Here is a 15,548-nt window from a genome sequence, read left to right on the forward strand (position 1 = left end):
GTGCTTGCTGTGTGTTAAGTGCTTAATGTGAGTGCATTCATCTACTAAATCTTCCAACAACCTATATAATGGATACTTTTATCAGTCTCATTTCATCATTGAGAAAACTGAGTCACTAAGATGTCAGTACTTTGCTAAAGGTGTCATAGTGAGAATTCAGGATTGAAGGAAAGGGTTTTCTTAAAACCCAAACTTGGGCCAAAAATGAAAGGGTGAGTTATCTGGGGTTATAAATTTGGAATCTTCAGATGTCTCAGGATGTCAGTCTCGGCAGATGAAACATAAACTGAGGCTTTGTCTCATAGCTGGCCTCCATGTGGTACTGCTCAGGCTGAGGACCCAGCTGCTGCTCCTGCCCTCCTGTATTACGGCAGGAGCCTTGAAGTAAGATCAGGTGCCCAAGTCCAATAGACTGAAGATGAAACCTCAGGAAGCCAGCATGCTAGACCGCTAGACACATACTGTAGTACTGAGCCACTCCCCAGGCCCGAGCAACGAACTGGAATGCACACTGACTCAAACCAGGGGTAGCAGCTCTCTTATTACTTCTAAAGTGAAAGCAGCGTGTAGTATCAGGTCCTTACAGTGAGTTATCTTCTTAAAACCAACCCTGCTCTACACCAGTGCATTAGACAAACGAATTTATTTATTTTTTTAAAGAGAGAGCCTGCCAAGTGAAATATGAAGAGTTGAAACTGAAGATTAAAATTACTCAGAGGAGGAAGAGTCCGCCGATCAACTTTAGAAAAGAATAACCATAAATTTGAAGGGATCTCGGTGCACAAGCCACACACACCCTTTCCTGCATTATTGGGTCTAACTTTTACTGGTTTGTTTGTTTGTTCCTTACATTTTCCTAACATTTGCTTTCGAAGTATAATTTGCTGCATACGTCATTGAGGGCCGTCATTTTGTCATCAATTGCCACCACTTACCTGTCAAAAGATTTTCTCTATCTAATCTTGCACCGTGGCTTTTGTTGTATCTCGTAGGCAAATTCATTTCTTGCCTATGAGCCTGCGTCTCCACCTTGGAAATTCAAGTCAATGTGGAAGTGTGACCTAGCAGCCCTCATCTCAGTCCCTTTGCAACCCACCTGCGGTTCTCCACAGCCCTAGGCTCTATTACAGTTCTGTGTTCAGCTTTTTGTTAAAGACGGTGAGGGACAAGTGAGGTGGCTCAGTGGGAAAGGGTGTTTGCACTGCAAACCTGAGTCCGATCTCTGAAATTCGTACAGAGGTGGAAAGAGAGCACTGACTCCACAGCCGGCCTCTGACCTCCACGCATGCGTTCCACAGCATGCATCCCTCCCCCGTAAGACTAACTAAAATTTAAAAGACTGAAGAATAAAAAGTGCACTGACCATTCTGGAACTCTTTATACGTTCTCAAAGGGTGCCCACGAGCTCTGGTCTCACTGAGATATCAACAGACAGACGGGGAACTTCTCAGAGACAATCCTGGCTGCTCTCAGGGGCACAGCTAGTCCAGAGTCACAGATAAACACATGGCCTTTCTCCCTCCAACCCACACCGACCTCCCTGAACCACCACCAGTATCAGGCGTCACATTTCCTTTTTCATCCATTCCCACCAGCTCACTCTCAACTTTCCTTCTTTTTTATAAATTAACAAGCTTTTTTAAAAAATTTATTACAATTTATTCACTTTTTATTCCAGCCGTAGCCCCATACCCTGGTCCACTGATAGCAGAGGTCCTCCTCCCCTTCCCTCTGAGCCTAGCCTATCAGGTCTCATCAGGACTGGCTGCATTGTCTTCCTTCATAGCCTGCTAAGGCTGCTCCGCAACCCCCCTCAGGGGAGGGTGATCAAAGAGCCAGCCAATGAGTTCATGTCAGAGACAGTCCCTGTTCCCTTTACTCCCTACAGAACCCACTTGGACACTAAGCTGCCAAGGGCTACATCTGTGCAGGGGTTCTAGATTATCTCCATGAATGGTCCTTGGTTGGAGTATCAGTCTCAGAAAAGACCCCTGGGCCCAGAATTTTTGGTTCTATTGCTCTCCTTGTGGAGCTTCTGTCCCCTCCAGGTCTTTCTATCCCCCCCTACTTTCATAAGATTCCCTGCACTCTGCCCAAAGTTTGGCTGAGTCTCAGCATCTGTTTCAATACCCTGATGAGTAGAGTCTTTTGGAGGCCTTTTGTGGTAGGCTCCTGTCTTGTTCCCTGTTTTCTCCCCCTCCTCCATTGCTGGTCAGAATGTAAACTTGTACAACCATTTGAAAATCAATCTGGTGCTTTCTCAGACAATCAGGAATAGTGCTACCTCAAGATTTAGCTATACTACTCCTAGACATATATCCAAAAGATGCTCAAGTATACAACAAGGACACTTGCTCAACCGTGTTCATAGCAGCTTTATTTGTAATAGCCAGAAGCTAGAAACAACCCAGATGTCTCTCAGTTGAGGAATGGATACAGAAATTGTGGTACATTTACACAATGGAATACTACTCAGCAATTAAAAACAGGGAAATCATGAAATTTGCAGGCAAATGGTGGGAACTAGCAAAGATCATCCTGAGTGAGGTATCCCAGACGCAGAAAGACACACATGGTATATACTCACTTATAAGTGGGTATTAGCCATATAATATAGTATAATCATACTAAAATCTGTAAGCCTAAAGAAGCTAATCAAGAAGGAGGACCCTGGGTAGGATGCTCAATCCTCATTCAGAAAGCCAACTTTCCTTCTATAATAGCTGCCTACTTCTAGCTCTTTAATCTCCTGAGGGACAGAGATCTGCAATTGTACCTTTAGGAATATGGTATGAACCTCGATCAACAGGCATAGCCTGTTAGTGTCTTCATCTTACTATCCAGGGGTCTCCCATTAGCTGACCCACACAGTTTGGTCCAACTTCCATCCCTCGCTTCTACTCCTAGGTCTCTGACATCAATTCTACTGTAATGAAACATTTAAATCTGTGTCCAGAAGGCTTATGTCCTCCCAGATTTCTGCTCAGGGCTGTAAAAGCTTTAGCTCAATTATTGTTTTTTGTTGTCATTTTTTTTGTTTGATTTTTTTTTTAACCTCAGAGTGATTGCCAACATCATTGACTGACAAGGCCTGTCCCACAGACCATTGCCACTCAGATAAATAGCATCTGGCTCCATCTCATACATCTCATAGACAGAGGACCTCAGAGTCTACACAGACCAATCTACTCCCTCAGAAGACTCCTGGGGGCGTTCACCTGCACATTCAATTTGAGAGAAGAGAATCCAGTCTAGAAACATCTGAATGTATCCTTTTCAAACGCCAACTCTAAAACCAAAAAGAACTGGTTCAGAAATATGTTTAATACACTCTTCTGAATTCAATTAATTAAAAATGAAAGCAAAGAACACTCCTCTCATAAGGACACTTAGTTTTCTACCATCTCTGTTTGGGATGAGGTTTTGTCTGAGTACCTTGTATACCTTACATCTTAATCAATATATAAAGCTGAATGACATTTCAAATAACATGTCCCTATTTTATGTCATAAAAGTTTAGTGCTTTTAGATAGGGTATTATTACTCTGTACCACAATCTAGCGTGAAACTCACTATGCAGCACAGTCTAGCCTCAAACTCATGACCATACTCCTGGCTCAGAGTTCTGAGCATTGACTGCTAAAACACAATATTCAAAAAGCTGTTCTATTTTTTCACTTTTAAGATTTAAAAGTGTGTGTGTGTGTGTGTGTGTGTGTGTGTATGTGTGTGTATGTGCGTGTGTGCATGAGCCATGTGTGTGCATGAGCTGTGTGTGTGCAGGTGCCTATAGAGACCAAAAGACACCGTCTAATCCTCTGGCACTCTAATCACAGGACATTGTAGGCCACCTGCTGTGGGCGCTGTCCTCTGAAGAACCAGAAGCATTCTGAAGTGCCAAGGTCTCTCTTGCCCTAACAAGGTGTTCTGCTGTTTGTTTGTCTGTTTTGTCGTACTGAAAACTGAACCCCAGGCCTTGCTCGTGCTAGGCAGGCACTCGAGCCTGCAAACCATCTTTTTATAGGAAAGGCACAGATCCTCATAAAGGCAGGAAATAACTAACTCTGCTAATTTGACCTCTGACCTCCACATCAGAGCTGTGGCATGGGTGTGCTACACAAACAGAAAACAACTGTGTGGGTTTTTTTTAACCTTGTAGAATATAATTTATACTTGTGCAGTATAATGGCAACCCTGCTTATATAACCTGATAGAATTTGAAATAGGCTAGAAAGCAAACCCTTGAGGGAATCTATCTGTGTGAGAGAGTTTCCCATAAGGGTTAATGGAACTAAGAAGATACCCTGAATGAGGATGTTACCATCAACTGGGATGGGATCTCAGGCTAAACGAAAAGAAGAAAGTGAATAGAGCATCTTTGATCTCTGTTTCCTGACTGTGGGTGCAACGGGATTGACTGCCTCACTTTTGCTGCCACAGCTGGAGAGGCTCTCAACCCACCCTTCACCACCTTGGTGGACCAACCCTCAGACAACAAGCCCGAATGAGGCCTCCCGTCCTGCAGCTGCTTCCGTCAAGTCTTTTCTCAGAACAAGGAGGAGAGTCACTAGCACACACAGGATACGTACTCTACTTTATTTGTCCATAGTAAATGCATGAACAAAGCAAATTAGCCCACAATGTATTTTATGAATCACTAACATCCATTATTTAGGGTATTTGGTTAGCCAATATGTCACCAGGATCCATTTCTCCCTCCCCCACCCTCTCCATGGCATTTTATATACATGATGGGAGAAATGTATTTGTTAGTTAGGGGACTCAATTGAATCCGTTATTTATAAAGACATGCATTTGTGGGAAATGAATAAAGTAGAACTTGTCAATTAAGTAATCTCCTTTGGTGGCCACTAATGGGCTGGCCTATGCAAACATCGCTGCTTTTAGCATGGTAGACATGCTAAAAGCATGTCGTTCTGGTCCTGGAACGAACTTTTACCTCTCTTAGAATGTACAGCAAGTACTTAAAGAAGTCCAGTAACAAGTTTGAAAGCTAAAATTAGAACCCAAACTTGATGAGGTTAAGTGTAAGTTACCTCAGGACTAGGGATTGCTCAGAAGCAAACCGAAGCAATGTCCCCACTGCTAATAACTGAATGTGGAGCATAATCCAAACTGAGGCAACATGCAAAGCTGACGGGACCCACAGGGGTTCCTCCTCACTGATAACCAAACGAGGAGTTAACAGGAGTCACGTTTATTTACGCATTACACTCCTTTGCTCATCTGAGGTTCTTTGTTGGTTTTGGTTTTGCTTGTTTGAGACAGGGTCTCGACTGTGTTAGACAAGATTGACCTAGAACTCACGATACTCCTGCCTCAGACTTCCAAGTCCTGGGATGACAGACGTGTGCCTCCAGAGGTCTGGCTTACTGAGGTTCTTTGGCTTAAACTCATCAGGAGGGATCCTGACTTCTGTAGGCAAATAAAAAATAAATAAATAAAAGAACTGTATGGTATGAACATGGACTAGGATATGGTAACAGAACTCTTTAGAAAGACAGTGGCCGAGAGCAAGGGCTTCCATGCACTGCCCTTTGGAGTTTGGGACTTGCCAGTGACAAGCCAGGTCTGGGTCCCCGCAGCCACTGGTCCTTTCAGCTATTTTGATAGAATAAGTGAGCTTTGTCTCAGTCAGAAAACAACACTTCACTGATAATGACCACTCCAGCCACTGGAGGTTATCAGACCTTGGCTGACAGCCCTATGGCCCCTAGGCTTCTGAGGACAGTGTTATTTCCAAAGGGAAGAAAAAGCAACATCTGAAAGAGCAGGCGGACTGGAGCTGAGTTCATTCGGAGAACTGTTGAGATAGTCTGCAACAAGCAAGTGCATGAATTAGAGGCAAGGGCCTACTGAGGAGCACAGTCAGTGACTGGAGGAAGTAGGCCATGTTAGCTAAGACAAACAAATGATTAACCCTGATAACAACTTTAAGAACCCTGCTGATGACCTTAGTCAACTTTCCCTCTGCTAGCAGATAAGTAACACATGATTAACTTGAGTTTAGAACCTTGCTTCTCAGATTTTAATGTCCACATAAATCTGATCTGGGGATTATGTTAAAACCAGGGTTCTGATTTGGCTTGCCTGGCAAGGGGCCCAAGGCTGCCCATTTCTACAAACTAAGGGTGGTTTCTGATGCTAGAACACAGAGGACCCTGGGAATAGCAAAGTACCAATGGACTTAGCCCCACCACACACACACACACACACACACACACACACGCACGCACACACACACATCACTGTACCAATCTGTGATTCTTGGCTTACATGAATCCATCCTTCATTACAACTATACTGCTCATCAAAATTTCCACTAAGAAGAGGCCACTAGCCTCCTGGCAGCTTTTAGAAACACTTGATGGGCAAGGAGGTTGAAATCACTCAGTACGACGCACAGTGTGCATTTCATTTATCTGAGTGTTGGTGAGCCTCCGAACACAGACACTTCATACACCATGCCTTGGTCTTCTGATCTGAAAGCAGGCAGGAGGCCAGTGTTTCCCTCTCAAAGAGGGGCTAGATTAGGAATTTGAATAAACCAACTTTCCCCCAGGCCTGTGGGGGAAAACACGGAGGGCACTGTTTGCCATCAGAGTTGATCTAGGGCAGTCATTGCTCAATCCAAAGAAAAGGGCAAAAACTTGACTCATTGATTGTGTGCCTTCCAGCGGGAGCCTGACTTTCTTGTCACTTCCAGTGATGACTAGCCACATCCTGTGAGCGGGGCTACCCCACCTCTGTGGAGGCCAGGAGTTTGTTTGGTCTGTACTCTGTTGTGGATGCTCAGGATGGTGGGGAGACTCTGTGACTGGCCTTTTCTTTCTGGAAAATCTGTCTCGGGATTAAAACCCCATGCTTGTGCGGCAGCCATTTTACTGACTGGACCATCTCTCCAGCCGCCTGGAGATTACTCTTACACGCTCCTAGAGAATAAATTGAAGGGTGAAGGGGCTCCTTGCCCTCTTGCTGTCTTCATCTCGTCTCCCTGTTGAGGACCCAAAGATGAGACAGATAGTGATGCTACATAAATCAAACACCCAACAAGCCTGCTTGGTTCTTTGGTCACATGTTACTTTCAGAATTCCAGTGTCCAAAGAATACTGACTTAATTCAACATTTGCCCAAAAATGCCTGTACCCCATTTTATCAATGGAGTAATCTAAGCATCTCCTGAGATTCCTAAACAGAGCAGCTAACAGAATCAGTGTCCCCAGGCAGATATGCAATTCACCTCAACGGCTCTCCAGAGAACATCTGATTCCGTAACACTGAACACAGGTGAGTTCAGGATTATCCAAGACTCCTCAGTGTCCATCATCAGAAAGTCAAAAGGACCCCAGAAACTGTTCAAGAGTTACTTGTCAACTGCTATGTCCCCCTTGCCCCTGTGACTGGGGGAAAGGAAAGGAGAGAAGAGAGAGCACAGGCTTGCAACCCTGGGAACCTCTCCCAGCAATCCTGTGCTCTACTTACGGCTGCTTTGCAAAGGGAAAACAGTGCACAAAGTAAGTTTATTTATTGATTCTTAACAATGATAATGACAACTGTCACTTTCAAAAAGATGAACACTATAATTGTCGTAAGCTCAAGGTTCCTTTGATAAAATTGCATGAGAATTCATTGATTAAAAGAGCACTGGTTCCCTCCATAATTACTGTATCATGCAAGATAAAATGTGAAAATGCAGACCTCCACTTCCCTTGCGGTTGTTCTGAGGCCAGGTGCAGGCCTGCAGACTCCAGAGTCTCTGTTATCTTCACCCCTCACTTCCTATCTCATGTGGATAAACACGGCTCCAGCCCTGGCTATCAGGCCAGTTTGCATCACACGTGCACATTTAACAGCATGACAGGCTCTGCATTCCTTCCCCAAGTGCGACATCCTCTCATGTCAATGACCAGCTCTGCCCAAGGACGCTGGGACATCAGGCCTGGAGCCCCATAATGGTCTGTATCTTCTCCCAACTCAAACGCCTTGACCCTATCTTTAGTGGATGGGAAGCCACAGAGGCACCAGGCAGCCTCTGTGGATGGAAGTAAACGTCTGCTGACCCCAAAGGTGACAGAGGAGGCAAAGGAGGTCCCATTCCTTGCTTAGACACGCACCTAGCATCCACTTCAAGGACGGTGGCAGGATAGCCCAGAAAAGATCTGAAAACTTACGGAAAACGAACCAAGCTTTTCTCTTTCCTTATTGGAACCAACAGCCTCTTCCAGCAGTGGGAGCACTGAAATCAAATGGCTTCTCAGGAAACATCTTGAAAAATTCACCTCCTCACCATGATTCTTTGCCTGGTGGGGTTAACGTCAGGACTTGGGTTTTCCCATCCATGATCTTTATAACCTTTTTGCAATGACTTTTCAGAACGCATTCATCCACATCATACCTTTTTTTTTTTTTTAAGACAGGGTTTGTGTGTGTAGCACTGGCTATTCTATAACTTGCTTTGTAAACCATGCTGGCCTCGAACTCACAGAGATCCTCCTGCCTCTCTGCCCCCCAGGCATACACCAGACCGGGCTTTCTACAGATTTTTATTCCAAAGAATATAGCAAAGGATACAGTGTTGTTATGTTGACTACCAGAAATAAGACCGTAGATGGGTTCGAAATGTCCTGCCAGGGTTTGGATGCATCAGCTTGGGCCTTGTCTTTGTTCTTGCCCTTGCTCTACACTTCACTCCTGGACTAGATATTATTTGGCATGGAGCTAAGTCATGTATGACAGTGTTCTCTTCAGACAGAGAAACTTGGTGGCCAGCCCACTAGGTCAGGGAGGTGGAAAGAGGCAGATTTTTTTTTTTTAATATACTAGGCCCACTTTTGAACTGTTTTGAGTTTTTAAGCTGTGTAAATTTATTGCCTATTGAAAAAAATTTAAGTTAAAATTTCCAAAGAGACTATAAAATTTTCTGGAATACTGGAGGAGCATAAAGAGATGGTAGTGGAACTTTACAGGCAAAAGAAAATAATTTAGGCATAAAGAGAAGTAACACACAAAAGAAGAAAATTTTATATTAAACTTCCCTTACCATTCCCACACCCACCCAGTGTGCCACTCAGAAACTTTTTTTTCTTCTTTTTTAAAAGATTTATTATTATATATTTGCATATTGTGTGCTTTTGTGACTTTGTGTGCACCACATGCATATGAGTTCCTTGAGAGGGCAGAGGGCGTGGGACCATCTGGAACTAGAGTTACAATAAGCTGTGAACTGTCTGATGTGGGTTCTGGGAACCGAACCTAGGTCCTCTGTGCAAACAGTGAGTACTCATAACCGCTGAGCCATCTCTCCAAGCTTCTTGCTCGTTTTTAAAAGTGCCACTAATGGGATGCAGGATAAACTATATTTTTCAAAAGAGGAAACAGTTTAGTCAAGGACTGTGTGCACCTTTACAGTCTGAGAAAAACACTGCCTCATTCACTTTTAGGCCCAAGGTTTGGGAGTTGGCATGTGGTAGCAAAATGCAGTAATGGTGAGAACAGCAAGGAAAACAAAAGGAGGAAAAGGTAAAAGAGACACAGCAGGACAAACAAGGACTAGAGGATTCTGCTGTGCCCCTCTCGTCCTCATCAGTAAAGGTGTTGAGGTTTCCCAAATATGGTGACAGGAAACAGGCTGGCTTTTCTTGCTAGGCTCTGTGGCAAACCCAGGGAAAAGAAAGCCTGGAATTCGCAGGGCATTTTTTTCTTTCTTTCAGGAAAGACTCTTATGTCTCTGAAGTTAACACAATGGGCCCCACAGCCAAGTTCTAAAATGGGCAACACAAACTATTTTTCATTTATGACAAATCACTGGAGGTTGATCAGTAAAATACCCTTTATGTATATCAGCAGGCTTTCAAAATCATGACCCTTCAACAGCTCGTTTGTCTTGGAGTGGAGAGGCAGCTCCCTGAGACAGTATTTGTGTTCTTCCTTGGAGAGAAAGACAAACACGAGCTGGCGAGCCACCATCTTTGTTTTCATCAGCTTGCTCTTCTGCAGGCCTGCACTGTCAGCTCTGTGTGAAGAGCAAAACGAATAAAAACCATCCTCTTCCTTGCAGGAGGCCAACTCCAGCCTGTTTCTTGGCACTGGAGCAAGTATCTGTCAGTCAGGGGTCAGGGAGGTTTCTGTTGCAATTCCTTGGGAAATCTCTTACACATTCTAAGTGGGAATCTAGGAGAACTTTACAGATGAGACAAGGAAGCCCGCGGTAACTATGCTTCGCTTCATGCAGCTTGAAGTATGTGGCACACGCAATGTAAAAGGGGTCATGAAGTGACACCCAAAACGGAAGGTGAAACAAACCTCAGAGTGGTGGCAAAGCTTCTGACTGCTCTGCAGAGGCCTTCAGTGTAGAAGTCAACGCTTCAGCCGAGGACACCATTTTGAAAGAGTTAAAGTTTCTCTAAGAGCTGAGGCAATACCACAGGCTGTGGAGAACATGATTATGAACAAATTTTTGTAAGAGGATCTCTTAGTTACTCTTCTGTTTCTGTGACAAAAAGTATCCTTAAAAAAGTCACCTAAGACAGAAAGGGTTTGCTTTAGTTCTCAGTTCCAGTGTACAGTCCCTGATGGTGGGGAAAGCAAAGCAGCAGGAGCTTGAAGGGGCTGGGTCTACTGCACCCACAGTCAAGAGGCAGACAAATCAATGCTGATGGTCAACTCTCTTCTTCAGTTACAGTCTGAGATCCCTGCCAGGGGATGTCGCTGCCCACGGTAGACGGGTATTATTACCTCAACCATTAATGACAACCCTATACAAGCTAGTCTCAGGCTAGTCTCCCAGGTGATTTTAGATTCTGTCTAGTCAACACCACTAACCATCATACAGCATATGTATAAATCTATTACGATCCAGCCAGCATGACTTCTCCCGATACATTTCTTCTCTTCATCAACACGTCTCATTTCAAAGCACAACAACTTAACCATTAATTAAATGTACTTTTCTAGACACAGTTTGCTTCTTACAGCTAGAACCGCCTCCTTCTTGGCTTCATTGTCTCATATCATCTGGCAATTTCACTTCCTCTTTGGGAGGGTAGATGCTACCTTCTTTTGACCTAATCTCCCCCACCATTTTTTAAAAGGCTTTATTCTTCAGAAAGTGTGGCCTAGCCAATCAAACAAAAAGAGATTGCCATTGGAAAGACAATGGCAGCTCTTGAGAGATGAGTCATGTTACCTTGTGTGGACATACATAGAAGCAAGCAGCCTGGAAGGAAAATAGAAAGGAAGGAAGGAAGGAAGCAAGCAGAAAGGAAGGGAGAGAGGGAGGAAGCAAGGAAGGAAGGAAGGGAGGGAGGGAGGGAGGGAGGGAGGGAGGGAGGGAGGGAGGGAGGAAGGAAGGAAGGAAGGAAGGAGAGAGAGAAAGAAAGAAAGAAAGAAAGAAAGAAAGAAAGAAAGAAAGAAAGAAAGAAAGAAGGAAAGAAAGAAACCATAAAGAAAGAATCTATTATGGTTTCCATAGAAAAGCACAGGCAAAGCAGCATAAACAGGCATAGAATTAGCTGGTTTGAAAATTTTAACTAGATTTTAGAATTTGGGAATTGGCTAGATGGCTCAGTGGCTAAAGCACTTAACACACAAGTGTAAGGACTAGAGTTTACATACCCAGGACACATGTAAAACCCTGGCAGGTATGGCAACCACCTATAATCCTAGCATTCTGGAGGCAGAGGCAGGTGATCCTTGTTGCAGACTGGCTAATTAGACAAGCTAGAATTGGTGAGCCCTTATTTTCAGGGAGAGACTTGCCTTAACAAATAAAGTAAAAGGTGATCAAGGAAAATACTTCAGGACATGCTCAACCATGTATACAGGCGTCTACACACATGGGAAAACACATACATACATGCACAGCCAAAGGCACATGCACACATGGGCACACTGAAAAGAATTTTAGCAGGTTCTGAGATGTAGACACTTTCCCTAGTTGCCTTGTGTTTGGCCACAGAGTGACAAAGTCAGGGAAATAGTGGTCCAGAGTGTTAAAGGAGGCAGAATGTTGCAGAGTACATATGAAAGACACAGCAAAGAGGTAAATCTAATCTCCAGGAATTTCCTAGCCTCAGGAGGAGTCATACCTCTAAGCTCTAAGGTTAGCAAAGACCTGGATGTCAAATGTAAGAAAAACATGGTTCCTGTACTCTACCACAGTTGAATGTAGTTAGCAGTGACTTTAGATCACCAGGGATTTGCCTGATGGAGGGAGTCACCACACTGTTTCATTTTGTTCCCTACTAGTTTTCAGGTCACAACCTCTCTGAGGACAGAGACTGTCCTGCCTTATTCACTGCTGAGATAAACTTGATAGGTTTCCAGGCCTAACTGTAGGACCCACCATGTTAGGTGACATTCCTTGCTATAAGATGGAATCTCCAGGACCACATAAGCCCAGTGGAACGGGGTCATGCCTTCTCCCCAACACTGCACAACCTCAGGCGCTCCCTCCTTCTTCCCCCAGGGACTCACTCATCACCAGGATGGGTCTTTTCTTTTAGTTCCGAAAGCCAGATTTCAGGCGAAAAAACAAGATTGAGCTGTTTTAAAGTTCTTGATCTATTTCTCAAAAGCTAAGCAAGAAAACAAGCTAACAAATACTAGATCAAAAACATTTTAACTCGTTTATTTTTCTCCCAAAGATAAGCCTGCAGAATTAAATGTCAAGGGACCTTGTGACATTTCTGGCAGTGGTTCCGTGTGCAGCTTTTAACTAGTCAGTTTTAATCCAAGTTAGTAGGGGGTTCAGAAAAGGATTTGGGCTAGTCCACGGCTGGAAAGACGTTGCCATGAACTCTGCCAAATGCACAGGGATATACAAATAAGGAAGAATTAAGATTGTTTTGGGCCCAACACTTTTAATAAATAAAAGAAACCTCAGAATTAAAAATGGTCCCATATTCTGACTGACTGTACTTTTTATGTTGCTGCCCAGAACCTATGATATAGTACTTTAAGTAGAAGAAGGAAAGGTGTTATATTTTTAATTTTTAAAGGAATAAGAAAGCTTTCCCCCATATCCTGAGTCCAAACAGTGGTTGTTGGTATATTTCAGTAGCATATTTTTCTTAGACACAGCAAGAACTTTACATTTTAAGTATGACTCCATGATACAATACAATCACATACATAACAAATGGAGTATGTCCACCATCCATTTCAGGCAGAACAGCATTCCCCCAAATCTAGCCTTCTCGGCAACTTTAACTGCTGCAGCGAAGTTTCATCTCAGTGGTAATTTGAGCATAAATTTCTTGTAACAAACTTGGAATCTCCTGATCCGGTCTCATGAGTATTGAGTCATGTCAAGTCCCTTTGCCAAACACACATATCATGTAGGGAAAAAAAAAATGCCACAGAATGAATCTTACGGGTTACAGAGACACATCCATTCAAGATGTTTTCACTCCCCACACTAGCTATCACCACGTGACTCTGCTCTTTGCTTTGATAGGAATGTCCCTCTAAAGGACATGTGCTATAGATTTTATCACCAGTATGTGACACTCTGGGGAGGAGCTTGAATATGTAAGCTACAGGGAACACTAACTGGAGGAAGTTAGGCTGCTGGGCATACCCTTGGAAGAGATATTGGTACCCTGCCCCTTTCTCTGCCTCCTTTTGGGCCCCTGTCAAATGACAGGCCATACACTGCCTGCCATCATGCACCACCATGCCCTAGTCCCAGGATAATTTAGTCCCTTCTAAGCATCTTCACCCAAGCCCTTCTGAGTGCTTCTGCACTCAGATGGCTCATAACCCAGAACTTCATCATCCTTTACACTAGGATTCTTCCCCTCACTCTCCCTACTGCTTCCTCCTCTACCTAATCCTTGTCCTACTTCTCCTTCCTATGCGATGCTGGAAATGAATAGCCGGGATCTCCTACAATAGGGCTACTCTCCTAGCCTCAGCATTCCCACATCTAATCCTGTCTTCTGTCTTCCTAATCCAGAGTGGTAATCAGCTGAAGCCTCACCGGCTTAGTGTTTATGCATAAATTTCATCTCTCAAGGGGACTGCATATTCATCGGCAACAATGCGAACCCACATATGCAACTCCAAGAGGCAGACTCATCACCAACATGCCCAGCTTAGCAGAGGTATCAAAGCAAAGCGGGGGCCAGCTGGACTGGCACACGGCAGTAGCTCTAGCACTTGGGAAGCTGGGGCAGGAGGGCATCATGAGCTACAAAGTTAAATCAAGGCCACACTGAGGTACAAAGTGAAACCCTGTCTTTAAAAGAAAAGAAGAAAAAAAAAAGAACAAACAAAAGCACTAGAGTAAGACATACAAGTGATGGATGTGATGGGGCAAAAAAATGACCCCATTGAGGTAAGTTAAAAGAATCGTTTTTCCAGAGTCAGATGAAAGGGGAGGAGGTCCTCCCCAATCAGTGGACTTGGAAAGGGGCAGGGAGGAGATGAGGGAGGGAGGGTGGGATTGTGAGGGAATGAGGGAGCGGGAATACAGTTGGGAAACGGTTAATAAAATGTAACTAATAATAAAAAAATTAAATTAAATTAAATTAAAAAAGAATCGTTTTTAAAGGTGGAGCAACTTTGATTTTCTTGCTTCAACAGCAATAATGAAGCATGCCAGAGAAAGCAATTCTCTTCCACCAGGTTGTCACTATACCATCTGCGCCATGGTTTGGGGGGAAGCTTCCTCCTTTAAATTCAAGCTAGAAACCAAGCATCCATTGAAAGACAAGTGTCTGACAAAAGACAAAACACTACATTATTCTGAGCTGACTTTGGGGCAGCGGGCTGAGCCTTGAGGAGAAGGTGTGGGAAAGGAGTGTGCCAGGGAAAACACAAGAACAAACAGAGCAAACTCACAAAGCTCAAAAATTCCAGACGCCTGTGGACAGCAGAGAACATGAGAAGTCGATCAAATGCCTTGACTATCTGCCCATGGTTGAGTGGCTTTTGCAATAAAACGTATACCATTGTCATACCAAATGGTCCAGAGGCCAAACATATGAAATTAATTAATTTCAAGAGCCAAGGTGGTATGGCTGATCTGACTGGCCCACCGCCACCGTAATCTGAGAAGGTGTCAGTAGCAATGACACAGACCAATAGCTCTGAGGAGGAAACAAAGTTTAGAAGTACTCAATCTTCCAGGAGCAGGAGGGAAACACTCCCCATGCAGCATGGTGCCCCTCACCACAAGGCAAGCCGGCCTCCCAGGTCTGCTATCAAATGGTAACAGTTACATCAGAAACACACACTTGACTTTGTGTCCTATCTGTAACTGCGGGTGTGTTGCCACGTCTGGTCCAGAGTCTTGGTAATGGGGTAGATACTTCTGGGTGGTGATGGCCAAATCCTCAGATTGACTTTAGTAAGCCACATCAGGGAATAGATCCTTGTAGAATGACCTAGATAGTTCTACTAGCATCCTAGTTTGATCCTATTGTTGGAAGCCACAAGCACGTCATTAATCTGATAGAATAGCTTTCTGAATGGCAAATCAACTCATACCCTGCAGCAACATCCAGACACTAAGTGAGACACGA

General features: G+C 44.0%; 1 protein-coding gene across 4 annotated transcripts in view; it reads right to left on the reverse strand.

Moving 5' to 3' along the window:
- The window catches only part of Trmt11 (tRNA methyltransferase 11 homolog), a 105,500-nt gene that overhangs the window by 41,685 nt on the left and 48,267 nt on the right, over positions 1-15,548 (reverse strand). The window contains exon 13 of one of the 4 annotated variants that reach the window (XM_060373687.1): positions 4,419-5,436. The exons of 2 other annotated variants lie outside the window; for them this stretch is intronic. In XM_060373687.1, coding sequence (XP_060229670.1) covers positions 5,341-5,436 — 96 coding nt within the window. In that variant the 3' untranslated portion in view covers positions 4,419-5,340. Of the gene's footprint in view, positions 1-4,418; positions 5,437-9,146; positions 10,449-15,548 lie in introns of those variants that run through there. One more of the 4 variants, XM_060373688.1, reaches the window with a different exon arrangement.

Source organism: Meriones unguiculatus, chromosome 20 (genome assembly GCF_030254825.1).
Source record: "Meriones unguiculatus strain TT.TT164.6M chromosome 20, Bangor_MerUng_6.1, whole genome shotgun sequence".
NCBI classification, from domain to species: Eukaryota; Metazoa; Chordata; class Mammalia; order Rodentia; family Muridae; genus Meriones; species Meriones unguiculatus.